The sequence below is a fragment of the Rhea pennata genome, chromosome Z (assembly GCF_028389875.1).
Source record: "Rhea pennata isolate bPtePen1 chromosome Z, bPtePen1.pri, whole genome shotgun sequence".
Lineage (NCBI taxonomy): Eukaryota > Metazoa > Chordata > Aves > Rheiformes > Rheidae > Rhea > Rhea pennata.
In genome coordinates, this window is record NC_084702.1 from 77,616,500 (window position 1) to 77,644,372 (window position 27,873).

Below are 27,873 nucleotides of genomic sequence, written 5' to 3' on the forward strand. Positions count from 1 at the left end.
ATACCTGTAGTGTCTCTGCAGTCTGAGAAAATAGAAATTCCTTGTACTAACCTGTAAAGTTTACCCTTGTTCAAGACTTTAAGTCTACTGTTGACAACTTTTTTTTTTTCCAAACGTTATAAAAAGTACTAAGAAAGAGGTAGTAGGAAGTTAGCTTTATGGATAGTTAAGTAATAGCTTTACAAACAAAAAATAGAATTTACAGTAAGACCTTTCCAGGTCAGAAAATACCCATGTATTTTTGTGGATCTCTTGTGGGATGTGATCACATCCCACATAAGTTGTCCCTTCTAATGCTGTCCCCTTGAATGGATCCCCAGAAGCCACGTCTTCCCTCCATGGCACTGCAGCACTAGCTGTAAAAACACCTCACCCCTTGAAAGCTGTTTTGTGCTTAAAGCAAGAGTCCAAAAGCTCCTCTGGGAACAAGCAAGATCTATGAAAGTGGCAATACCTAAAGATCAAGGGCAGACTGGGCCCCTTTTGTAGTGGTCAGTGCTCAAAGAGCAGTGACGCTCTCTGTGATAATTTGTAGCTTTGTTTGCAATCAGAGTTGCAGAAGATTATGGTAATGGTATATACTGCGTTGCATTTGTCTCCAGGAGCTGTTACCTATTTCACTGCAGGAGTCTCACTGATCTGTAGTAAAGGATATTCTTTTAATTGCTTGATCTCTCCTTGAAGCAATGGGATTGAGATCTGTATCTATGATGATGCTTAGCTTAGGGTGCATCTCCGATTTCTAAGAAGCCGCAAACTTGGAAAGACACTGTTCGGAGTCATCTGCCTCAGCCTCATCACAGTGTGTCCTTCCTCAGGTATGTCTTTCACCTTGCCAGGGAAAAAAAATTGAAAGATGCTCTGAGAGCTGATATTTCTGTAGGAATCTTCTGTCTCTTCCATATCACATAGGACGTTGGTGCTTAGAGTCATGTTTTTCTAATTAAAAAGTTAAGAAAGGATTATTTGCCTTGGTTTTATGACTATTCATCTTCAATTCTTTGTAGCCTGTAAGTCAAGGCAACAAGAGCAAGTGGAAGAACTATGTATACTTTGCGTAGGTGGGCTAAACAGGTTAAGGGGAAACTACGTCAAGGAGGTAACATGCAGAGTACAGAGCGGTCACAGTAATGTGAGACCCACGACAGATAAGGCCATAGCTTACCAAAGCCCAGACTGAAAAAGCCAACATAGTGGTCTTTGAGTCTGGAAAGAGGAAGAGCATTAACCATCGGGGAAAGGAAAAGAAGGCTTAGACTTCAAAGGTACTAAAGGATATTTATGCAGATAATAGGGAGCAATTTAACAGGAAAGCCATTGTAAGGCACTGGAGTTCATGGCCAACGATGGTTAAGGATCTTAATCACTGGAGGTTTTAAGAACAGATCAGAAATGTTTTGCTTAAACATTTATAATGCTAGCAAAAGTTGATCATGGTTTGGCATAGGAAAGTAGACTAGATGACCGCTTGAGGACACAACCGACCCTGTCTTTCAGTGACAGCTTCGAGATTTATTCAGCTGAACATTAGACAAAGAATTTCTATTGCCCATGTGTGTTATCATCACTCCTGGTGTGGGTAGATTTTCTGAGGCACCTCCCTTACCGTCACATAGTACAGCCCCAGCTGGGGAGATCTGGGGGGATTTTTTTTCTCCCACTGTGTCCCAAGGGCTCCCCCTCACTTCCCGGCTTTGTGGAGCTGACCACAACATGCAGGTTATTTCACGGTATGTGTCAGGGACCATATGCTGGCAGGTAGCCTCACTGTGGACATCAGCAGGGCTGGGCCCTGACCAAAGAGCTATCCAAGGAGAGCTGCATTTTGCTTTCTCGCATGGGAAATGTCAGGAGGAAAAAATATCCAGCAGCTGCATCCTAGCCACAGGCCACAGCTGAGCTACCTGCAGCGTATACAGCATAAATCAGCTGCCGCTTGTCAGGTTGTACAGCGCTGCTTTTGATATTTACTGGCAAAGCTGAATAAACTAGATTTATGCAGCTAGTGGACTTTAAGTAAGATTTCTCAGCTCTTCAATTATGTGTTTGTGTGGACAAGAGTGCCTTGCAGAAGGGTTAGAGGTGCCTCACGGCACCGTGGTTACTTTAGGGTGAACCAGCTTTTTTGGCATGGAGATCGGATGCCAGAACAGGAATCCCTTGCAGAAGCAGCAGGTCATGAGTTTAGGCAGTTTAGGCATGAGTTCGCCCATTGTATATTCAGAAATAACTACCCACCTGTCAGCGACATGAACACTTGGAGCATGTTTCCCTTCCTCCTTCGGCCCAAGTCTGGACTAAACCAGGGGCTCCTGCAACTTCAGGGCAGCTCTTCGCTCTGTGGGAGGTTAAACAGCCGCAACAGATCACTGCAGGACTGAAGCTGAGGTCAGACGGAGCTGCAGGCTGCTCCACTTCACCTACAAAGCGTAAAAGATGTGCACGCTTCTATCGTAGTGCATCCAATTCCTCTGCCTAGAAAACACTAGGATCCAAATCCCCCTGCCAAAAAAGTAATTAATTAAAAATAAACACTTAGACATGTAAATATATTGATAAACATCAAGTGAAAACTTGTATAAATGTATCAGCTTTACCACAAGGTGACATACTTTTTTTTTTTTTATCAACTTAACATTTAACTTAATTGCTTTAGAAAAAAATACTCTCAAAAACTAAGTCATACAGATTTATTTAAAAGAAAACATTTGTGTACTAAAAAGAGTAATAATTAAAATGCTAGGGAAATATAAAATATATGGGGCAAAATTAAGGCTATTTAGTTGAAATACATGCTTATTTGGCTACTCAAAATTCATTGAATTAAACAAAGTGGGTGGGAAGTGTTTTGGCTGTAGATTTTGGCTACGTATTAGCTAGTCCATATTACAGAAATTTTCCATTTGTTCCAAATGTCACACTGCAATTTTTTGAAGCTTCCTTTGACTGAAAGCATTGACATTTTTTTCATTTGCATCAGTTCTTTCTTTAGAAGATATAGAGTAATAATTCAGAATTTTAGCCATCAAGAAAAATTAAAATATATGAAATGACTTTAGTATATTTTAAAAGTTGATTCCATTTGTTAATATCTCCAGTAAAACATTGAATATTCTTCCAGTTGGGGAATTTTTAAATATGGATGTGATATGGCAAAAATTCTGTAAAAGTACTTTTAAGATTTTTCTAATTACATCTAGAACTGAACAGAAATGTGATTTTTGGTCCTTACAGGTTTGGAAAAGATTTTGTATTTCTGAACTATTCATTGAGTTTTTAAATTATTGCGGAAAACCAAAGAAACAATAGTAATTCTGGCCCGCTCGGCTTTGTACGTTGCAGGAAATCCTCCAGCTTTGTATCTGAGCACACAGTTGCCATTAATAGCTTAAAGTGGCTTTAGAAATATGTGTTCTTATACACTGGCTTCATTAAAACAGCTCTGCACCAGAGCTGGCTGGGAGGATTTCTGCTTTTCTGATTCAAAAATATTTCTTCTGCAAAAATCACTACTGAGCAAGCTGAGACTTTACCAATAAGTATCTGTTTAAAGTAAAACTTGCTGTTCCTTTGCACAGTCATCTCTCCCAGCTGGGTACCACCTACGTGGTAGGATACAACACTACCTCCATCTGCCTGCAAGTAATTCAGCATTCGGCTGTCCTTCCTGAACCACAAAATCTTTGCTGAGAAATAATGATGATAACTCCAAAACCACAAACTAATCTAACGAATGCTTCCTCTAGTCCCATGCTAAATGCTCCTTTAATGCTAATTAAGCAGTGCTGCTGCTTAATTAGCTAACAGCAGCTAAAATAAAACAGCAGCAAGTAAAGGTCTGCCTGCCTTTCCTCCCTGGGAGCTATGCCTAGAGGGACGGGTGTGCGCTGGGGCTGTGTGTGTTCCCTGGGAAGCCCCTAGTGTTGCAGGGTGTCTGTGCAGCCACCGCCACGCCGGTGCCTCTGGCCCTCTCCCTGTGCTCCCAGTTTGGTTGCCGTTGGTGGCCACGGGCGACTTTGGGGAAGGCACAGGAGCGGAAGGAGGTGATGCCTTGGCTGGAGTCCAGCTGCGCATTTGCAGTTTCGGCTGCTTGGCAGCCGGCGGCCGAGCTTGCAAAATGGGCGTTCGGAAACGTCGCTCGGAAGGTGAAGTTTCTGTACGTTGCTCTTGCATGGGGTGCTTAGCAAGGTGCTTGCGAGCACCGCTGTCGGAAGAAGGGCGCTGTGTTTGTGAAGAGTCATCCTCCCAGAGATGAAGCCTGCAGCTGCGGGGAAGATCATGGTCCCTGGGGGCGAGATCTAAATTACGGGGATGCTCCGCCCTCACCACGGAGGGGAGAACCGGCCGGGAACGGGGCAACGCCACCAGTCTGCGTAAAGGTGGGAGGTCCAAAATGCAGCAAATGCTTAAGTCCTGCAAGAACCAGCTCTTGCTTTGGCACAGGCCAGCTTTCTTCTTCCCCTCCAAATCCTTCGGGCCCATCTCCTTGAAAATTCAAAATCATTTCCCTGGTGTTTCTCCTAATCTGGCATTTAAAGTCTCAGACAATAAAGCTTTCACCACTTCCCTTAGGGAGACAATTTTCCAGCCTACGGTTCCCTACGCACGAGCTTTCCACCCAGATTCTAAGCTCCAACATGCCCTTTCTTAATTTCACCCCATTAAAATCATTAGTGCGTCACCAAACACTCTTCTCCCTTCACGCTGCTTGCTTCATTCAAGTAGTTGCAGATAGCTCATGTGTCCCCACTTAGTGTACTAATTACACGGTATGCGTAATATTCGGAGTATCTTCCCTTTCTCCATGCCCTCAGGCTGCTGATTTCCTCTGCTGTGGTCCTTCAAGCTCCTTTCCTTCTCTCACTTCTCTTGCACACGCGAGGCAGAGGCTCGTGGCCCTCGCCAGCGCTGCCACGTTTCTGTGGGGAGCCTCGATCATCCTTGCCCTCAAATGCAGATCCTGGGTGATATTACCCCAAGTGCCTGCAAGATTTTGGGAAGTCACCCCAGCTCTGGGTGTTTTCTCGGTTGATAACTGTGGATGTCTGGGCCTGCCGGTGCTGCCAGCGTGGGACGTCCTGATGAGGAGCTGCTGCGGGCAGAGCAGGCTTCCTGAGAGAGAAATACTTTGCAAAATGCTATTTTACGAGAGAATGGGGCATGCCTGAGTATTTAACTTTTATTGGTGCTTCTCCTGGAGGTGATGGGATCGTCTCGGGGCGTAAGCAAGACCCGCTCATCCCTTGGTCAGTACAGCGATGGCATTGCCCTCTACCAGCAACACCAGATTTTGTGTCTGAGCGTGTGCAAGTGTCTGTGTGAGTGTGTTAGTGTGTGTGTGTGCATATGTGTGTAGTGTGTGTGAGTGCCTCCTGAGGAAGTTTGCTGATGATACCAAGCTGGGAGCAAGGGCTGACACACCTGAGGGCTGTGCTGCCATACAGAGAGACCTGGACAGGCTGGAGAGCTGGGCAGAGAGGAACCTCCTGAGGTTCAACAAGGGCAAGTGCAGAGTCCTGCACCTAGGGAGAAATAACCCCATGCACCAGTACAAGCTGGGGGCTGACCTTCTGGAGAGCAGCTCTGCAGAGAAGGACCTGGGAGTGCTGGGGGATGACAGGTTGACCATGAGCCAGCAATGTGCCTTTTTGGCCAAGGCCAAAGGTCTCCTGGGGTGCATTGGGAAGAGTGTTGCCAGCAGGTCAAGAGAGGTGATCCTACCCCTCTACTCAGCCCTGGGGAGGCCTCATCTCGAGTCCTGTGTCCAGTTCTGGGCTGCCCAGTATGAGAGACATGGAGCTACTGGAGGGAGTCCAGCGGAGAGCTACAAAGATGATCAGAGGGCTGGAGCACCTGCCCTAGGAGGAACGGCTGCGAGAGCTGGGCCTCTTCCGCCTGGGGAAGAGAGGACTGAGGGGGGATCTGATCAGTGTGTACAAGTACCTGAAGGGAGGGTGTCAGGGGGACGGGGACAAACTCTTTTCAGTTGTCCCGTGTGACAGGACAAGAGGCAATGGGCAGAAATTGAAGCACAGGCAGTTCTGCCTGACCATGAGGGGGAATTTCTTCCCTGTGAGAGTGACGGAGCACTGGACCAGGTTGCCCAGAGAGGTTGTGGAGTCTCCTTCTCTGGAGATCTTCAAGGCCCACCTGGATGCAACCCTGTCTACCATGCTGTAGGTGACCCTGCCGAGGGGGGAGGTGGGACTAGATGGTCTCCAGAGGTCCCTTCCAGCCTCAGCCACCGTGGTTCGGTGTCAGTGTGTGTAGGGGTGGGTGGCTGTGAGTGAGGGCGAGCGGCGCCGCTCGCCGGCGCCAGGCCCGGGCGGGGGCCGGTGCGTTACCGCGGTGCGCGCGCGTCACGCGGGGGGGGGGGGGGGGGGGGCAGCTCCGCGCCGCGCGCGCCCCCCGCCCGGCTGGTGCTGGTGGTGGTGGGAGGGGGCGGCGCGCGGGGCGGCCGCGCGGGGGCGCTGCAGGGCGCGGCGGGCGGCGGCCGCTCTGCCCGGCGCTCGGCTGCTCGGCGGCCGCGGCTCGGAGGAAGTGACGCCGGGCAGCGGAGCGCCGCGGCCTCCGGTGACATTTTCTCTGGCGTCGGGGGCGAGGAGCGACGGCGGCGGAGACTCGGCTGCTCCCGGCCGCCCATGCCCCAGCTGCTCCCCCGCGAGGGGGAGGCCAGGAGGGGCCCGCGGTGTGCAGGTGAGCGCCGCCGCGGGCAGCGGGGCCGCGCGGGGCGGCGGCGGCGGCACCGTTAGGCGGGAGGGTGGGAGGAGGCGGGCCCGGCCCCGCCGCCGCCGCCTTCCCGCCGGCGCTTGCCCTCGCCGCGGCCGAGCCGGGATCCCCCCGCCGCGGCCGTTGACCTCGGGGGCGGCCGCAGCCTGGCGCGGGGCAGCGGAGCCGCCGCTCGCCGCCGCTTTCGTGCCGTAACCTTGCCGGGAGGGCGGCGGAGGGAGCTCCCGGGAGCAACTTCTCCTCCCTAGCGCTCCTGTCCTGGTTTACGCGGTCGCTTTATATCTTCGTGGGAGAAAAAGACCCCAAAACCCCGTGCCGAGCGAGGCGCGTAGCCTGCCTGGATTTGCTCTCCTTTTGTTTACCGCGAACGGTGCGGGCTCGGGTATTTTTTTATGGAGGGTTCGCGGTGTTCGCCCTTACCTAGCCCGGGTTCCCCTTGAGCTCCCGGCACCGGGCGGCTTGCGGATGCGGCTTCGAGCGGCGCGGCGCTCTGAGGGGAAGGCAAAATTCAGCGGCGCTGCCGTGCTCGTTTTAGAAGAAAAACTAGTCTGAGCAGACTCGAAACGTTTGACCTCTTTCCCCAATTTCACTGCTGCAGCGTCCTTTGCGTTAGGATTCTCGGGCGGCTTAACAGGCCGCTTTTTGAAAGACTCCAGGTCTTTTCTGGTCATGTCTATAGGTGGTAGGGAGAGATTTCAGCTCGGTTAAGTAACATACTTAGTTACGCTCGTGTCTCGGTTCCTTAACGGTGAAACTGAACTACTTGTGTTCAAGTAAGTCTGTGAAATAATAACTGTGATAACTTAGTTGTACAAGGTTTATAACAAGTTATACAGGGTCTCAGCTGTGACTAGTTACGTACCTAAAACTGGCACCAGGCCCCTAAAACTGGCACCAGGTACCTAACTGTATTTCAAAGGCTGTAAGAACTTTAAGGAGATGCTATATGAAGTGTAAATCTTCTATTTGTTTATCTATTTACTTTTAGCTGGCACCTAATTCTTCGTTTTAAAATCGAGGAGTAATAAATCTTTGAACTTCTAGATGTCTCTCTAAAAATGTAAATTTTCTCTTAAATCCTCTAAAACGGGTTTTATTTAGATTTGTCTTGTACTAGTCAAACATAAGGCTAAATAGTAGCTTCACTTACAGACAAGAGCTAGCGTATTTCTGGAGTTCAAGCTAAAATTCTAAATGCAAACAGTGTAACAGGTCCCCCCTTAGAACACTGAACAAACTTTAAATGTAAAATATGTTTAAGGTATTGTACATTGAAGAAATCTATTTTAAAAACTTTAATATTTAACCTCAGTGGTGTACCATAGACTCAAAATAGGTGGAAACTCGATGTGGTGCTCTTTTCTTTTGAGGCATTCATCTTGTGGTTCTCCTGGCTTAATTAACACCCATAATTGCTGTTTCTGTGATACGAGTGCTAAAAGGCAGACAGGCAGAACAGCACAGCTTCCCCAGGTTCCCCTGGACAAGGGAAACATTGCCTTGTGAAATGAATTCTAGGCTTATAACAAACTTTAAATAGAACAGTAAATAATTTGGGACATATTTGGTCCCAAACATATTCCTTTCCCCCTTGTCCCTCACCCCCACTGCACTGAATTCGGATCTTGTATAAATATATGATGCAAAAGCAGTGAGATGATAGTGAACTTTGCTATACAAATGGCAATCGTTTTTGAGAATCATTTTCTGAGTACTTAACATGGTTAGTGAGCTACATGGGTGAAGTGCTGACAAAAAAAAGACTCCCAAACCTCCTCTCTAGAGCTTATGTGCCTCTAAAGGCTGGTAAGCTGTTGCTTTCTATGATTCTGGCATACCAGTAATGCTGGTTCTGTGTCTAGATGATTAAGAGGAGGGATGGTGGAAGGTAGTACATGAGTATAGGCAGCTGGTATTCTTTAAAGTATGAGGATAACAGTTCTGACTCATTTTTCAATAGTTGCATTTTTAATTATAATGTGTCAGCTATTTCTGTTTGCTCTTTGAACTAATTACTGGTTGGCTAGAGTATAGGCATTGCAGAAGAGGTCGGATGAGAAATTCCTGAGAATAAGACTGTGGTCTTGTATGTACAAGCAAATGATGTGTTTACAGTACAGCCTGGTCACCTATACTTGCCTTTGACAAGTGTACAAAGCCTGCCTGCTTGCAGAAAAGTTAAGAGAAATTAATGTATGCAGCCAAGTTGGAAACAAGTGGATGTATCAAACAAGGGGAGAGAGGGGAAAGGGGAAGTAACACAAAGCCAGCAGCAAGGCAGTTAAGAACAGTAAACAGGCAGTGGCCACAACACATACAAAACAAGCACTGCACTAACTGATAAAAAGGAGGTAGGAAGGATGTTTGTGCCCATTTGACAAATGGGCAGATCACAATGGCAGCTGACAGTGTGGAGGAGGTAGGGATTAATGTGATGAGGTATGATAAGACTAGATGAATAAAGAGTGAATATAGAGAATCACGAAGGGCTTTGAACAGTAAGCATTAGGGAGATAAATTTGGTGTAATTTGATCAGAACAACAGAAAACATGGTTGTCCTGATTCCTATCTCCTTGCTGTTTGTTTACTGTTAAAGTGCAGGCTTCTTTGCCTTGCCTTTAAAGTCATAACTGATGTTGTTAGCTTTCTCTTCTATCTGTTATATATTGCGTTGACTCCCTGCTCAACGAAGATGCGTGTGCCATCTACGATGACCCACCTGTGTATCGACATCTCACATGAACAGCTGTTACTTAGCTGGTAGTCCCTATGTACCACACTGTTAAAGTGGCTGCGGAGTGTATTAGAATGCAGAATTATCTGTTAATCATGTCTGGCTAAAATATTGCAATTAAACTTTGTAAATTCGAAAGGCTTTTCAAGTAAGTAATTTGAATTGTTTCTGGCAACTTGTATTTCATTTTCTGTAACCTTTCAGTTTTAGTATTTTGATAGTACTTCTTGACAGGATTGGGTATATAGTCATTCTCAACCTGCGTGTTTTTACCTGTAGTTGACTATATGCCTTATAAAGCTGTAAACATTGACAGAAACTGAGCAGCAGATTTAATAACACATTTACTAGATCAGAGTGAAAGATTTAAATACCGTAGTTGCAAGCATATAACCCACACATCAAAACAAAATTTTTCCTTTTTTTTTTTAAAAAAAAAAAAACCCAAACTCAAAAAAATAAAAGTTGAAAATCCTTGCTGACTTGAACATGATCAGTAGCAATGGGAACTGAAGGTAAAGCAGTAGTAAGAGAAATGGACAGGCTCAGTATTGGGAAAGAGTTCTGGGATAAAGTTGTGTTACACGCTTGAGTTGCAACTGTGCAGCAACACAGAGGACAGCCTAAGGCTAAGGTGCAAGGAAATAAGTAAACTTACCATTTTTGTCTCAATTTTTCAGAATCCAAGTTAGGCACGGAGCCATCATTTTGCCTTTAACTTTAGCAATCTAACTTGGAAGTGACTGAACTGTTATGGCACTGGAATTGGCTGCAACAAAAATTATTGCATGGAACTTTAAGTCTTATTTTCATTGTAATTTGTGTTGTCATTCTGTCGCATCTTTGTTCCAGGTTTTTCATGCATAATACAACTCAGAGTCTTGAGATGTAGAAAGCAACTCCTACAAATGTACAATTCTGAGCAAAAGGAAAACATGAATAAAGAGATTTTGTAAATGGAAATGTGGATATAGCTTAAGTATTAACCTCTGCAGCTTTTTAATCGTAACAGTACATCTCTGAGCTAGACTGGTTTGACTGATACCCTCTGCCACTTACTCAGTGTTATTGCTAAGGGTGAGATTTAAAATTTGTGATTCCTTGGTCAGGAGACAAACCTGGTAGTGTTACTTCTTTATTTGTCTGGTTAGCCTTAATAGAGGCTGTATGGTGTAGGGATTTCTTCATGGATGTGTCTTTGTTTCTACAGTTCAGGTACATACTGACTACTCATTCAGACCCGAAAATGAGATGCAACTCTGTCACTGAGGTGTTGCCATTACACAATTACAGATGCATTACTGAATGCATAGGGAGGTCAGGTGACATGTCCATGGTCATGTGGCGAGCTGGCTTTAGATCCAGGATGATCCAACATCCTACCCTTTCTATTTAAGAGGGTGTTCAGCGATTTTTATCAGTTTGACCATATAGTCTCTCTTGAATATTCAGTAATTTAAGTACAGAGGCTTTAGCTATATCACAGTTTGTGATATTTGGTCTCCAAGAAGACAGCTTGAAAGCTGCTCAGACTCAATCTGACAGCTTTTTAATCATAAGCAGAACAAGGGGTCACTTAATTAACTGAAAGTATTCAAGATACTTACAAGTTGGCATGTCGGTTTCGGTGTACTTGGGTCGTAGCTTTGGATTTATAGTGAAAATTCTCGTGTCCAGTAGAATTTTGTTCTGCTTTGATGCTTTAAAATGTCCTGAAAGTGAGCAGGCAGAGCCTGTCCATAATTGGACAGTGCTAGCCAATGGATAAGAATAACCCAATGGATAATAATAATATTACTATGTTTCTGCTGTAATGTATTTCACATTGCCTGTCATTAGTTGTTTTAGAGAAAGCAGACTTCATTCCCATTCATCTGAAATGAGTAGAGACCAAGTGACTGACTCACTCACAGTAGCAGAGCTGAGAATAACAGCGAGCCAGACTTTGTAATACCAATTGTCTGTGAGATGATGTAGTTTCTACCATCCCAGTAATTTGTTTTTCAGTGGGAGTAATACATTTCCATGTAGGAAACCAGTTTAGGATTACCACTGTATGATTCAGTAATACTGTAAAACTTTCTTCGGAAAAAAAGCAGCACATGATAGGTTAAGATCGAGACAGTACTGTTCTGTTGTACTGTGGCTTTGTAATCAAATGTTAATTGCCTGTCTCTGAGTCTGCTGTCCCTCTTCTTGCTCTTGGAGAATGCCAGCTGTTGCTCTAGAGAGAGCTGGAAGTACTTTGGCAAAAGCAAAATCCTAGGGAAAAGCTGAGTGATAAAGGATGGGTTGGGAAACTGTCAACTAGTTCCACGAACTTGCTACTGTGGTTGGGATTACAGTGTAAAGCAAAGTTTTATTAGACACTGTCTCCTAATGAAATAAGTTGAATGCAAATACCAGTATATCAATAGCCTCATGGTATTCAGTAAAATGTCTTTTGGAGATGTTGTTATTTTGCAGAAGATTGGACTTGTAGGTAGCAGTGCATGTGAACTGTGCTACTGATTAATACAACTGGAGTTGTTGTCAATAGTTGTAGTCCCACCAGAACTAGTAATACATTTTCTTCAGTACTAGGAAGAATATGTGAGGAGTTAGAAAAAAATATTCATTTGTTTTTAAAAAGCCTAAAGGTGAAGTTTTATTTTCCATAATTCTAATTAGTAAGTCATCTTTGAGGCTATTCACAGGCTTTGGATCCCAGGCCATGCTTCATCTACAGCTTTTATCAGCTCACTGTAATAAAAGCCAGAAATTGTTGAATATTGCAAAACTGTGCTAGGGAAATTTAGTGAGTATCTTGTCACAATTAGATGCTTCTTAAGGGCTTGTGAGGCTATAGACCTCATTTACCTCAATTTTTAAAAGCTGGTTTTATAACAGATGCTTGGTTGTGTGTGTCTGTGTGCACGCTGTACAAGGTCAGAGTGTTCTTCCTGCTGTTTAACATCTGTATTGAGTTTCACTGTTTGCCTGTATGATACTCATCAAACTACAGCAAAGTGTGGTGGAATAGTAAGACTGTTGAATGAGCAGAATGGAGCTGAATATATACTCCAAACTTGATGCCTTCACCTCCCATTTTTTCTTTTGCTGAGGAAGTTGTATATATTGTCCACATGTTCCTACTGCTAAGTAGTAGTTTTATTCTTCAGAAAGCTCTGACAGCTGATTCTTTTTCCCTAAATAAAGAATACTAATGCAGCAAAATGTTATGGGGTAGATAGTGTTTTTATTTGAGGGTACTAAGGTTTTTTCATCAGCATGGCTACCTCCTAGTTTTATTTTGCTCTATTTATAGCTGATAAGCAGTTATTCTTTTGAGTATGCTCTTATTTAGTTGCTGTAGTCAGATATATGCAAAATCTTGTGTGTTGAGGAAGAGAAATGCGTGTTTTCTTATCTGTTTGTTGTCCTTTCAGAGTGGAGGTCAGACTTCTTCATCTGTAAATACTATAGGAAGCTTCTGATAGTAAACATAGTGTTAGCAGCATTATTCATAATGCATATGTAACTGGCTTTTGACCCTGTCAGTTCTGGTTTTGAAATAACTAAAGTAAATTATGCACATTTGTCAAACCAACCTGTATATACATCATACTAATTTTTTTTCATGTGCCATTATACTCTGAAGTCACTTGGAAGATCTTATTGCTAGTCTTAGTGATTGAGAATTTGCTATCAAGAACAGCCCAACAGCTGTTAGTTTCTTACTGCTACTGGAATTCTTGTCATTTGACTGAATGCAAATAAATTTATCTTCAGTGTACTGATCCCATTTATTTGTAAGTGCTGTACCTACTGCAGATTCATTTTACAATAATTAAATTTTACACTACTGGCGTAATAACAAATGAATAAGATTAATAGCTTGTGGGTGAGAAAAAGCCTAACAGTCTAGGTTTAGGTTACAGATCCTTTCCAAACTTTCTGTAGAATCTGAACATCTCAATTTCTCTTCTTCAGTTGATCAGACCGTAAAATTAATATGTTACTTCCCTATGGGACAGAAAATTACTAGCTTTAGAGAGAGATATAGTACTGGTATTGAATTAAAATATGTGGAGCATTGAAATACCTGTAGTATATCTCTTATTACATTTGCATGAGGTAAGGGTCCATAAATAGGGCTGATCCTAAAAATTTAAATAGAAACTGTAACCTCACTTTTTATCTCTGTATTAGATCATCTTTGGTGGAGACAAATAGATGTCGTAAATCCATACCACTGCCAGTTCAGTGACATTTGCCCTCAGATAACTTCAGGAGAACAGGAGATGCTGACGACTCCCTTTGATGCATTAGCTACCAAAGGAGCTGCAAAAAGGCAGTTTCTGGTTTAGTTAGGTTGGCAGTACTGTTAGTGAGAAGGAGAAAAGGAATGTTAGGGAGGACTTGGCAAAACAACACTTATCTGTTCAGAGTATCTGCCCTCTTAATTCCAAGGATTGTATAGTTTTGGAGGGATGTTTTGCAAGATGAAGTGAATCAGTCCAGTGCTGTCCATCACCTCAGGCCTGTTGCTGCTCCCAGGGGTGTGTTAGACTGCTCGCCTCCCTCTCTTCCTGACCCTCCTGATTCCCCGAACTCATTCAGCCAGCTGACCCAGCAGGAAACTCCCCTCCGTGATAAGGGAGATAACTTTCTTCTAGCAGGTTGAATTACAAAAGGACTTGATGGGTGCTAGCTGGCCCAGCAAGCAGGCAAGTCCGTCTCTTTACAGTGGCAGTGAACTCTTAGATAGGCTCAAGGCTGCTGGAGGCTGTGCACTACAGCACTCATCACTGCTTTAAAAAATAGCAGAAATAGCAAGGTACGGAGTAGTCCTCTGTACCTGTCTATGCTGGACCTGCTTTGATTTTTGCAGGAGATGACACATGGTTTTCCTGACAAAGTTACACTGCTGTTGTAAGGATCTGCAGTTTGGACCTATTGGCAGAAGATACAGTCTGTGATTACTTTCAGGATATTACAGATAAATGTTCTTAACAGCAAACATTCACTCTGAGGATCAGGATTACATTATGTTATTGGTATCCCTAAACAGTTGAAAATCTAACTTTTCCGTGAGCTTTACTTTGATGACAATGGTAGAATAGTAGACCAAAAAGGAAAAGCTCTGTTTATATGGAGTGGCATAAACTAAAAGAGGAAGCACACAGAATACTTTATTTTGAATCATAAAAATGAAAAAGCAGTAGAAAATTTTGTTAAAATCAAAATCTTAGTAAAAGATGGTAGAAGATAGCATTCTGTGTATACATGTCCTCAACAGAGGATCTGTGCAAACTAATACATGGCAGAGAGAAAAAGAAATTAAATTTATGGCTTTCCCAGTGTTGATTTCTACCACTAGTTGGTTGAAAGAACAGTGAAAACCTGACAGTGGGTCTGTTAGGGATTTGAGGTTTGTTGAGGGGGGGAAGGGTGTTTTTTTTTTTTTTTTTAAGGGACAGACAGTTATAAAAAGCTGCCTCTCTCGAATTTAGAAGGGAGAGCGAGCTCTGGACTTTCAATCATTGCCCCCTTGAGAAAAGGATCTCAGTGTGTGAAAGAAATCAGATTTTAGAAGGGTAAATACAACCAACTTTACACCTTTTTCTATATGCTAATGAATTTATTTTTACAAGGACTGTGATTCTGTGGGATTCCAGCACAGCTGGTAAATGTGTTCACGCTTGCCATCTCACCCATAGTTGGTAGTTCTGTTTTATTTGAAAGATGCAGAATATGAATGTTTATGTGCACTAAACATTACAACATGAAAACATGCATTTAAATGTAAATTCTTGTTTCTTATTGATGAAAAATGTTGTTCTTTAGGGTTGCAAATGATGCTTCACAAACCTTTGTTTTAATTTGTATACTTGCACTTTTTATTCTGTCGTGAATAATTTGTATTCCCAGCCTATTGAATACTGAATAGGAGAAGCAGAACCATTTGAAACAGAGCATTAGTTTGATTCTTTCTTCTCTTTTTTCACATCATCGTTCTTTTACTCTGTTGGTTAGGAAAGGGTCCTATTTTTTTAGCATTGCTACCAGGCCTGATTTATGAATCATCTGATAAAGAGCCAACTCCACTCCCAGAAATGTGCCTTAGGTAGAATTGTATGCTAGTGAGTCAGCTTCAGGGCAGCATTTTCAAAGGAACACTAAATAAATTACACAGTATCCATGTGGGGGTGGCTTAGTGTTATGAAAAATCTGTTCTAGAGCACAGCACATCCACACAAATTTGAGTCAACTGTCTTGAGTTAAATTGAGTCCTGGTTACACTTCTGTTTTAAGCACTTAGGTGTTACGCTTTTATAAGAAAATAAAGGGCATGTTCTAAAAATGTACAGTATCATTGCAAAGGAGATTAAAAAAAAAAAAAAAAACCCAAAATACAAAAGACTATTTGGGAAGTGCAGAAAGCATTGATACTTTCACATTTGTCTTGATATGAATTAGCTTTTTTTGACAGAGAGCTGATTATCTAGACTGATTAGTTTTTAATTTTGATTGCTTAGATGTTATATTCTTGAACGTATCTGTATATGTTAGTACTAGAATATTATAGGTGAGTTTGAATTAGAAAAAGTGCATTGACTCTTAAAGAAGAGAAAGGTACGTCAAGCACATAAAAGGTATGACAAACGTGGAGAACCACCTACAGATGTTTTGGATGAAAGTTCAGAAATGCCTAGAGTTATTAGCACTTCACATCTTCAGAGTCGGGTGATTTTCTGTGAGGGGGTGAACTTCATTTTGGTATTTGCCAAAATATTTCCCTTCTTGTACTCTGAAGTGGTGGACTTCCATGGTATGGTCAGTTCTTTAATATATAGGTCATGCACTACTGTTGTCCTTTCCTTTCTCTTTATCATTATACAGTCTGTGAAATCTGTGATTTAGAACTCTTGCTGTTCTTGTCAGTCTCTTTATGATTTTAAAAGACAACTATTTTATGTAATTTTATTGACCTAAGTTGTTATCTCTCTTTTTCTGGATTTTTTGGCTTTTTTTCTCTCCATCCAACTCCAGTGACACCAGTTCAGTCTGAGATGATACAGTCCACTGGTGATGGAAATAACTGTTTGTGTCGGTACAAGAGCCATTATGCTCTTTAGCATGCTTTATATATATATATATATATATATATATATATATATATATATATATAATGCTGTATAAATTCATATATTTAGAATTAGATTAGAATGTCAACTTTTATGACACAAGATATGAAGTAGAATATCCTCTAGAAGGTAGTTGTTTCACCGCATTTTTTTTTTCCTGATTGTCAGTGCTGAAATGGTATTAAAAGACAGTTACTAGTGTTTGGAATGTTTTACTTGATTATTCTTTCTATTTAAAGAATTGCTAGAATGGGCATAAGGAGGTTATATAGTCATAAACTGGGAAAAGAAGTGATCTGATGGATTTGAATAAGAAGAAATGTGTCTGTCATAAACTGAAGTTACTCTTAAGGGCGAACTGCTATGGAAAACTGTTAGTACTTCTTGACTAAGAATCTTCCATGTCCAGCTGGTGAGAAAAAGGACCAGCTTACACTTCATTTAAGCTAAGCGTTACTTATATTGAATCAATTCAATAACATGTAAGATGATAATGTACAATTAAGGTTAGGTTATCGTAGTCTTTAGTGTTTCGGGCCTTATTTGTTCATCATGGGTGAAAGTTCATTTCCTTCTGAAATGCCAGGATTTATACTTATAATGAAGAATATTTAAAGAGTATGTATTTGTGGCCAGCTATTGATAAGGAGTGCACATGCCATATATGACACTGTTTGTGCAGTGGAACAATGATTTAATAGCAAAAATTCCACAACAGTTTTTTTTAGGAAACTGCTAATACCACTTTGATTTTTTTTTTTAACTTTTTAATCTGTTTATATCTTCAAAAATTTCTTCTTGCAGTAAAAAAGCTGTGAAAGAAACATTCAGTAACCTCTAGTGACTTTAGTGAACCCATGAGTTCTACCCCTCAGGTAGAACAAACCGATCACCAAATTTCTTCTTATGCAAAGAGATGGGCTGGTCCTTGCCTTCCCATCCCTAGCCTCTTTTCCAGCTCTGCCACAAAACTTCACTTGTATTCTGTTTTTTGTTTTCTGCTGGCTTAGTGAGTTGAGTCACCCAGTTGAAGGGCTGGTCCAGTTTTGGTACACAGGAGGGGATACAACTGCACAGTCATGGCAAGGTGGTGAAAGAGGGAGACTGTCCCTCTTCGTGGCAGCGAGCTTTAGACTAGCTCAGCTGTCTCTGCTAATGTCACCTTTAGAATCCTTCTGGATTTGTTCACAAATGTGCGATTTTCATAATGCACAAATTAATATTTTGTGCCTTTAGAAATGAGTCCGTGATTTCACTCTTTGGAAATATTTCCTATGAAAAACTATAGTCTGATATTTCTTCTACATATTGTTACTTTCTGTGCATGGTTGAAAAATAAAATAATTTTTACTAGAAAAATCTAGTACTCAGATTTTTATATAAATGCTTTTTTTAAACTTATAGTGCAATATCTGTGCACCAGAAAAAGGAGAATGATGTTTCTGAGCAGTGTCTAAGTATCCACTTGTATCTGTAAGCATCACAGATCATCTTTCTGTGCTATGTTGTTCTCATTGTGGTCGTTCTCTTAAGATTACCTTGAGATTACCTTTTCTAGTACTATTATCAGAAAAGTGAATGGCAAGAAAGGATGGTAGCATTTCAGTACAGTCTCTTTTTCTCTCTCTGATTAATACATTTCTCAAGCAGAATGAAGTAATTGTTATTTTTCTTTGAGACCTGGCTTTCCTTGGCATAGATCCTTTCTTCCCAAGACTATCTACATTCTTCCCTACAGTAGAATCTTTTTGAGTCATGACAGACGTTTCCCCCCGCCCCCAAATAAATATAAAATTCCCTTTTTTTATATACTTACAAATAGTAGAATTATTGGCTTATTTTTTAAATTTTTTTTATGTGCAAGTTCAAGAGATCTGGAGAGTACAGGCCCCATCAGAACAAGTGTTTTCTCCACATGCGCAGGAATAAACAGTTGTTGACCAGTGCCTGTGCTGCCTTCTCACTGAAAATATAATTCACTTTTCCCTGTGTGAGGGAGGAAGACATAAATTCCTTAAAGTAGTGCAGATGCGTACACCTCAGACTTCTGTACTTTAGGAGTGTAGGAAAGATGCTGTCTGCCTCTGCTGTTGGACTGCAAATCATCTTGGACTGAGAAAAATGTGAGCCTGCTGTTGAGTGAGATGGGCGTCTGCGGACCAAGAGCAGGGAAGAGGCTGAGGTGCTTGGTACCCTTTCTGCATTGGTTTTTCGCTGGTGAGGTCTGCCCTCAGATGGTGCAGGTCCCTGAGGTTGTGGGAACAAAGCAGTACACGCACTAGAGGAGATGGGACATGCTCAGGTCCATGGGACCAGAAGAGCATCTGGAGGCACTGGGTAATGTCAGCCTGGGCAAGGGGGTAGAGTGGACTCTCAGCAAGTTTGTGGACACTACTTGATTGTGAGAAGGGATTGATGTGTTGAAGGACAGGGCTGTAAATCAGAGGGATTTCAGCAAGTTGGAGAAATGAGTTGACAGAAACCTCCTGAAGTAAATCCAGGCAAGTGCCAAGTGCTTCATCTGACTTACCCGCATGCAGCAGGACAGCCTGGGACAGACTGCAGAGAAAGCAGCTCTGCAGAAAAGGGCCCGAGGGCCCTAGGGAGGGGCTGGACGTGAGCAGCGGCACTTGCAGCACAGGCGACCAGCTGCACCCCGAGCTGTGCTAGCCACGGCGTCGGCATCGTCAGTGGGGTGAAGGACGCGATTTGTCCCCTCCGGTTGGCTCTCGTGAGGCTGCATCCGGAGTGTGGTGTCCCGTTTCGGGCTCCACCGCACGTGAAGGGCGTTGGCGTGACAGAGTGACGTATGAGGAGGGGCTCGGAGAGCGTGGTTTGTTCACAGCGCCTTTCAAGTATTCAAGCTATTCAAGTATTAATTGTCCTTGTCTGTAGAAATATGTTTTTTAAAAAACAGCAGATTAAAACTTAGCATTACTTTTGAAGGATCTAAATTTTCTTTGGAGTGTCATAAACTTCCAGTTTACTACACTTTTAAACCCATAAGCAGTTTCATACAGGTTGTCTATAAGTGGATGTGGTAATTGAAAGAGTTTCCTTAATTTTATTCTGGGTTTAATTCAAAATTAAAATTTTGGTGGAAGGCAGAGCACGAAAAATTAAAATTAAAATGATGAAAACTATCTCTAAAAATTTTCCTGAAGGTAATTAGGTACATTTTTGGTCGTTACTGTGCAAGTTCGTTCGGATAACTTGTTCCTAATATTTGTGCTGAAGTAATGCAATTTATTCAATTATAACTTGAAGTAAAGTGTAGGCTACTGCTGCGAGGGGATGCCATTTCCTGCTGGCAACCCCTACTATTTGATGCTGTTTTCCTGACAGATTTTGAGAGAGAAACCAGGTCAGTATGTAGGTTCTCATACAACTAGTACCTATATGAGAAGCTTTAGACGAGCACCTGAATGATGCACTTGATAGTGCTGATGATTTTGATGACTCACATGGTCATTTTGTTGAGAGCAAACTGGTACTAAAGCAGAGCTAATGTTTGTAAAGGTGTTTTGTGTAGATGTAGGAAGGCCTGTGTTCCCAATGGTTTGGTGTCATTTCATGGCACTTATTTATAAATGTCTTTGCTACCTGCAATCTGCCATGCTCAACTGGAAGAGCAGTTCCACTGAGAAAATTGTGTGTGGTGTTGCTCTGTAATGTTCAACAGCTGCTCTGTTTCAACTCAGTAACTGGATTTCTTCTATGTCATATTGGTACTGTAAGTTTGTAAATTGCTTTAAAAATATTGTAAATTTGAGGTCTTATCCAACCAAAAGTACATTTCTCATAGATCTGGAAACAGAACTATATTCTGGTCTGTCCAGATGGATGACTCCCAAGTCTGGGAACTTTCAGTGTGGCATTATTCAGGAGGACTAAAATTCACAGTAAAATATTTAAAGTTCTGTCTCAATAAAAATGCAGCATGTTGCTTATGATTTGTTGATTTAAATTTTATAAAGTAAAAGTTGAGAAATATTTCTGTCTTTTTATTTGATCTGTTGTGATCATTTTATTGAGATGATCTGCATTTTATGCGATCACAGTACTAGCTTTCATGGGTGCCTAGAAGGAAGAATATTTTGGTGTAACAGGATAGGTTCACTTGGAAGAAGTAAATGAAGAAAACCAAAATTATACTGAACCATACTCTATGTAATTGCGAACAATGCTTTCAACTAATGGATTAGGTAATATTGTGAGGACTAGGAGTGATTTATTTTTGTCAATTATTCTTACTGTTCTGTTCTTATGCAGGTTGCTGTGTTGCTGAAATCCGTATCTAGTTCACCCAGTCTACGAGACGAGGTGCTCCATGCTCTGAGCCCTGCAGGAGCCTGGCATTCTGAAATGAAGATGGAGGCGGTGGGAAAAGCAGAAGAACTCGTTGATTCAGAAGTTCCACCAAAGACTTCTGAAAAGCAAGAGACAGTTCCTGATGAAGATGGACCTATAGAACTGGAGACACAAACTCAGAAAGATAATGTGCCCGCTGTAGCAGACTCTACAGTGCTCTCCTCGATGCCTTGCTTACTGATGGAACTGAGGCGAGACTCCTCGGAGTCTCAGCTGGCATCTACAGAAAGCGATAAGCCAACGGGTGGTCGAGTTTATGAGAGTGACTCTTCTAATCATTGCATGCTTTCCCCTTCTTCCAGCGGGCATTTGGCTGACTCAGATACGTTGTCTTCCACAGAAGAGAATGAGCCCTGTCAAGCTGAAGCTGCTGTAGAGGGAGACCCTTCTGGGGTGTCCGGGGCTGCAGTGGGGAGGAAATCCAGGCGATCCAGATCCGAAAGTGAAACTTCAACAATGGCTGCCAAGAAAAACCGACAGTCTAGTGATAAGCAGAATGGCCGAGTTACCAAAGTAAAAGGTCATCGAAGCCAAAAGCACAAAGAAAGAATCCGGCTGTTAAGGCAGAAACGGGAAGCGGCTGCTCGCAAGAAGTACAACCTGCTGCAGGACAGCAGTACCAGTGATAGTGACCTGACGTGTGACTCAAGCACAAGTTCATCAGATGATGAGGAAGAGGTTTCAGGGAGCAGCAAGACAATCACTGCAGAGATACCAGGTAGAGGATGTTTTTTAAACTGAACTGTAACGCATCTGACATCGTTTCTCAGCTGTCATGCTAAATTAGATGAGTGACACTTGAGAAAAACCGGGAGAACTGCAGCTCTGTGTAAATTTGAAGACTGCAGTATATTAACAAGACATGGCAAATTTTAAAATCTGTTCTGAGGTTTCAGTGCACTTTTGCACGCCAACAAAATATAAAAATGATAAATTGGAGGAAGGACTATCTTTGAAGTTTGGAATTTTCAGATTTTTTTCCTTTGTAAGCCTACATGAACTCCTATTAGTGCTGTCAAATCCCATTAGATGGTGATAATCTAATAAATATGTTCTTAAGATAAGTGGCCAGCTTTGCTGTAATATATTAAGACTACAGCTCTGCAGCTGTGTTTAACATAACATAACGTATCTCTTGCCTGTGTTACAGTAAGGCCCTATTCACTATTGCACTTGTGCTTTCAGCTCTGTGTTTCAGTGCATGACAAATCTACTTAGCCTTATTGTAATTTACATTCTTGCAGATTGCAGCTGGTCACCTATTTTAGGACCTAAATATGAATTTGTTTACACAGGTGCCCAAGCTATTTCCAGTCCTAATTTTTTAATATTTTAGACAAAGATATTATCATTTTCTGTGTCACAAGGATCTATAATTTCTATATTTTTAATTTGCTGGCACGTCCTTGTTAAAAGGTGGGGGCAGCAAATTATAGAGGCCTTCTCATGATTTTATTAGCAAAAGAAAGATGAATTCCTCAAGTTTCTCGTCTGCTGAGTCTTTGTTATTTAATTAGCCCAAATGCCGTGGACAGGATTTTGTGTGACTTACCCTTGCAGCATATTATACCATAGCACCGTCATCATATGGTAATCTTCATATGGCAATCAAAAATAAAAACACATAAAAATAAACTTTTTGGCTTGCCAATTTTTACTGGGTGACATGCCTTTTTCCATTTTGTGCTAGAAGATTTTTGGAGATAAATAACAGCCTTATAGGACAAGCAAATTTAAAGGAAAACTGCAATAATTAGTCTTAACATACTAAACCAATATTTGCTAGCTGAATTAAAATACTAATTTATATCAGACTTTACAAATAACTGTCAGTGTTTTAACTGGCTTAATTACAGCAATGATTCTGGATGTTACCATGAGAACTGGCATTTTTCCGATGTATTTCTAGGAAGCAGGTTTCACAAAGGAAGATTATGTTTATTATTGGAAAGTCTAGGAAAGGCATATTCCTCCTATAATTATCGCGTAGCAAAACTTTAATAGTGATTCTAAAGTTATTTTTACCAACTTAGTTAAAGTCTAGCTTCTAACTTTCACAGTTAAGTGCCTTGTTATTGACTATATTTACACTTGCTGGGCAATTAAGGCCTGAGTTAAAGCCCATTGAATCTAATTTTTTTTCAGTGAGTTTGGGGTAGTTCTCTTAATCCCTTCCCCTTGAGAAACAGTGTGTGTGTTGGTGAGTGTGTTTTTTTTTTTTTTTTTTTTTTTTTTTTTTTTTTTAAGTCAAGAAGTGCCTCGTGAGCCAGAAACGTATCACATGGTATTTTCAGATCTATTTAGGTTTCTGACTTTCATTGCCTAGGTACTTTTGAACTTACTCTATGGTACTTTTCTCCATCATTAGGCTCTTTGAGCCCTAGGTGTTGCCCGTGAGAGGCTTGCAGTGAAAAGGTCCTATTGTAACAGATAGAACCTGTCGATTTAGTGATTATTACACCAAGGCCTACCTCTACATGTGATGCAAGATGTGGGAGTGCAAAAACCATCCTGGGGAACGGTGACCTGCATTTCTTTCTTCATAGCCTGTATCATCTGTCTGATACTAAATTACAATTATGACATAAGAACTTTTGAACTGTTCTTTTAGTGTTAGGTGCAATGTGTATCTGTCAGATTGCAGTTTTCCTTTAAATAAGAACTAGTCTGATTTGTGGGAAATAATCTCCCAAATACTAGAGAAAAATATTTTCTGTAGAGATAAGGACAAGGTTGACCAAAAGTGCATCCTGTGCTATTTGTGGGTTAATGAGACTTTGATCACACTAGGTGCAGTGGAGCTACGAGCCTGACTAGGATTCCTAGCTCTCCATTGCAAGTGACTAATGGGCAGATTCACATGCCATCTCTGATCCCTCTTCTTGGAACTAGCAAACTGCTTAAATTAAATATTTTTTCTGAATAGAAAGCCATTATAGAGCACTTAGCGTTACGGTGTGCAATCCTAGGCAAAATCTAATACAGGATAGCCAGAAGCATTATCTGAAATTCAGTCTGCAGGTATCCTCTGAATGCAATCAAAAGACGAGAATAAACTTCAGATTTAACTTAATACTTGAACTTCTGTTTCAAGAAACTGCCATGTTCTGTCAGAAAGACATAAGCATGAACAAGCATCTGTATTTACTTTGGAAAATCTGTGCATGTTGATGCAGAAGAGTAATACAGGTAGCCTGTGTTCCCCTTAGCCTAATCGTATTTGGATGCTTCAGCAGTAATGTTAGCTGCAGTCTCAATATTGCTTACTATCCGGACTGATTTTCAGATGTGTCTATTGTCTGAAAATAGCTTTGCCAACAGAGATGCTCTTAAATTTTTAGCAGCAGTGTATTGTGGCCATCATCATATACAAAGACTATACAAATTTTAACTTCCATGAAAACGCAGTGTTGCAGAAGACAGTTTGCTACCTGTGTGTAGTCAGGGAATTAAAGTGGCTCATTTGAGAATGCAGTTGGCACAGCACTAAGCCTCTCCAGCTCGAGAGTGTATTTGTTGTTTCAAACCATGTATGTGACTGGTTCAGAAATACGTTTGGATCGATTAGGAAGGTAAGGAAGGTGATCAGTGAAATGCATAACGATGCCACGAATATCAGTAGTGCTGCTAGCTTCATTTTATTGTGCGTGCATGCAAATCGTGAACCAAGCAGTTGTGCAGTAGTGTCAGTTTGCTGCTGTATCCAAATGTAATAACATTAAAATACCAAGACTCTTATTTTTCTTGGCAGTGAGGAAATAGAGTTGTGATGCTTCAGTACACGTATTGTGAGATCAGTAGAACTAGGCACAATGTAATATGATATTCTTAATATATGACATGCTATCAATTTTTGTGTGAAAATACAGGTGCGATATAAACTTCATGGACACTACTAAGAATTGTTTCACTGACCTGAGCAATCACAAGCTTGGGCTCTTTAGTTCAGTAAATACCATGTTTTTTGAATTACTGAAAAATAAGAATAATCTCTTACATCTTGAAGATTGAGCCTCTCTGTTGGCATTCAGGATTTTCTTATTCTTTGACAAATACTAGATAGCATCCACTTTGGGCAAAAGAGGATGATCTATAGTGATTCTTGAAATAGATTTTTCTAAAACTGTTAAGTTTTTCCTTTAAATGGTTTCAAATTTGACCATGCAAATTAACTCTGAATAAAATTTGCATGAAAACAAATCTGGACACCAGTATTTAGTTCTATGTAAACTTCTTGGTGGACAAAAGGGATTTTTAAAAATTTAAGTACAACATGAAAAATGTCATTTCACCACCACTGTCTACAACTGAAGAAAGAGATCAGAACTGAAGCTAGCCTGATTCATGTTTTAAGCTTTCAAAAATGTGGTAAAACATTTGAAGTTTTATGTTGAAAAAAGTCTTAGGATGTATTTATTTAAGAAGGAAAAAAAAAGGAAAAGATTTTTTGATATGTAAGAATCCAGAGAGAGGTCATAATACATGAAATGGATGCTGTGAGCTGGTTTACCTCCTCCTAAGATATGTGCATAGACCTTGAATGAAGCATTTTACAGGGGATGAGTTTCATTAAAGTAACTTTAAATGAGTTATCCATGAACAGGAGAAAGGCTGTTAAGAGTAATTTGTAGCAAAAAAACTCATTTTAAAAATGTAGGGTAGCATAACAGCATGGAGGAGCCCGTTCTTCCTAGTTAGAAGGAAGGCGCAGTGTGTTTTCTTAAACTCTTACAGTGTTGGCTTTCTAAATCAAATAACTCTTGGATTTAGTCGTTATTTGAATAGTGCTTAGTAGATTCCATAAAGAGATAACGCAGGGTTTTCTTATAGGTGTTCCTCTGCAAGAGATACTGTCCCGAAATTAAGATACGATCGTTACCGTGCCTCTGTGCTTACTAGCTTCTTGACTTAGCTTCTAAAACTGTAGAGTTGAAAGTTTACAGATAGCAAAGGGACCAACGTGATAAATGCTAACATTTTAATATTATCTAAATGCATTTTAAGACTTAATTGTTTAACACTGAAGGCTACCAGTAAAGAAGAGGTTGACTGAAGCACGTTACAAACTAATGTCGTTAATGTTTTAATTAGAACTGCAAAGGAAGTATTTGAAATGGATTGTTTCGCTGCTACTAGTATAGATACCTGACGTGTAGATACGGTGCTTTTTTAAAAAGTGGTATTGCAGGGTAAAATATATTTCAACATATAGTCTCTTCAGTTTACAGAAGGGTTTGTCAGAATGACTCCTGCTTAGTTCTCTGATCTTGGGAGGAGATCTCCGATTAAGGGAGTATAAATGGAATCATAACGGATGTTCAACACTAGGGGTGTTTTTGGTTGATTTTTTTTTTTTAAGCTAAAATGCAGTCAACAGCATTGAAGTTATTTGCTATCAAGTAATTTATTTCTGAGTAGAAGACCTGAATGCTGAATTTTCAACCTGTTTGGTAGGTAAACAGAGGAGAGAGGAGCCTTAAAAAGCAGGATTTGTGAAAGGTATTTGGCCCTCAAGTGTAGCAGTGCTAGCTAGGCACCACTTGGAAATAAAAAAATAATAATCCTAGACTTTGCTTAGGTGTTGCTGAAGAACTTGTGTACCTCATTTAAATAACACCTATAAAGAATGTATTGTTTAAATAATACTGTAATTTCATCTATACAGTAAAGTCCCAATAAAGAATTAGTGCCTAATGCTTTTATTAGTAAATATTTGCTTAGGTTGCGCAATGATTTCTCTCATTCCTAAGATATTTTCTATTAAACTAGGGGATTCCCACAAATTTTATGTTTGCATATTAAATTGTCAGGCTGTATAGCTGCTTTGTGTAGTTTAATGTGATGCTTTTTTTTGTTTTAAAATTCTCTTACGGAATGTTCATGTATTAGGACAGAATGCACATTATTACTCAAAAAGGTATAGAGCCTAGTATTCTTTTTTTTTCTTTTTTTGCCACCCTTAGAGGATTTCTGAGTAAACACTAAACTTAATATAGGTACCACTGCCTCTTCTTGTTGATATATACAGTGACGTAATTAGGATGGCCTTGTTTCCTTGTCTGCTAAAATTGTTCCCGACAGTCCCACCACCAGTCACTTAATCACCTTTCTGGTAGGTGCAAGGAGAACAGTTTCCTTCTAGCTAGACCCAGGCTGTTTCCCGCGCTGGCTAGGTGAAATAACGCGCTGCCAGCCAGCTCATTTTGAGATCGGAGGTGCAGCTCTAGCGGATGAGAGTTTTGCTGTCACACTGAAGCGTTGCATGGATTTCTCCTGTCATACAGCCGTGTCTTTCTGTCCGAGTGAACAGAAGTTATTCCCCCCCACTCATGTATCCGCCTAGTATTCTGCATATCTTCTTGTGTTTGTGTGTGTATATGTTTGTGCTGTATATTCTCTTTGTTGGTGTTTAGTATGTTCTTCCTAAATTAAACCAAGGTTTGGGTAAGGTTTGGGCTTGCCTACACTGCAATCACTATATCAGTCTCCATCTCTGTTTTCTTGTGTACAATTTGTGTATGTTTATCAGTCCATCATAAAAGAGTTAAAATAGCTAAGTAAAATGTGTAATTATTTAGACTTATCAATTAAATGATAGTAGTTTGGACTGCAACTTAACAAAAGTAAGCTTCTTGTCATTGTATAATATTTTGGATTTGAATTCAAGTAAAGATATCTCAAATTGCAAGGGAATTGGACTAACTAGGTTTATAAAAAGAATGAGACCTTTGTGACAGAATTGTCTGATAATTCTAGAATAAAAAACAATTTTGAAGCCAAAATTTCTAGTATAACCTCACTGGGTGTTAAATGTTTTCTTTTTTTTCTTTTTTTTTTTTTCCCTATAAGTTAATGCTGTTGGTTAATTTGGTGTTTGCTAATTCCTCCCCCAGTATCATATCCAAGGG

General features: G+C 41.0%; 1 protein-coding gene across 2 annotated transcripts in view; it reads left to right on the plus strand.

Annotated features, from left to right (window-relative positions):
* The first annotated feature begins 6,560 nt into the window (after nucleotides 1–6,560).
* ARK2N (arkadia (RNF111) N-terminal like PKA signaling regulator 2N) overlaps nucleotides 6,561–27,873 on the plus strand; it is a 45,359-nt gene continuing 24,046 nt past the window's right edge. Inside the window, exons 1-2 of one of the 2 annotated variants that reach the window (XM_062599839.1) lie at nucleotides 6,561–6,696; nucleotides 20,867–21,683. In XM_062599839.1, coding sequence (XP_062455823.1) covers nucleotides 20,960–21,683 — 724 coding nt within the window. In that variant the 5' untranslated portion in view covers nucleotides 6,561–6,696; nucleotides 20,867–20,959. Of the gene's footprint in view, nucleotides 6,697–20,866; nucleotides 21,684–27,873 lie in introns of those variants that run through there. The other variant, XM_062599838.1, reaches the window with a different exon arrangement.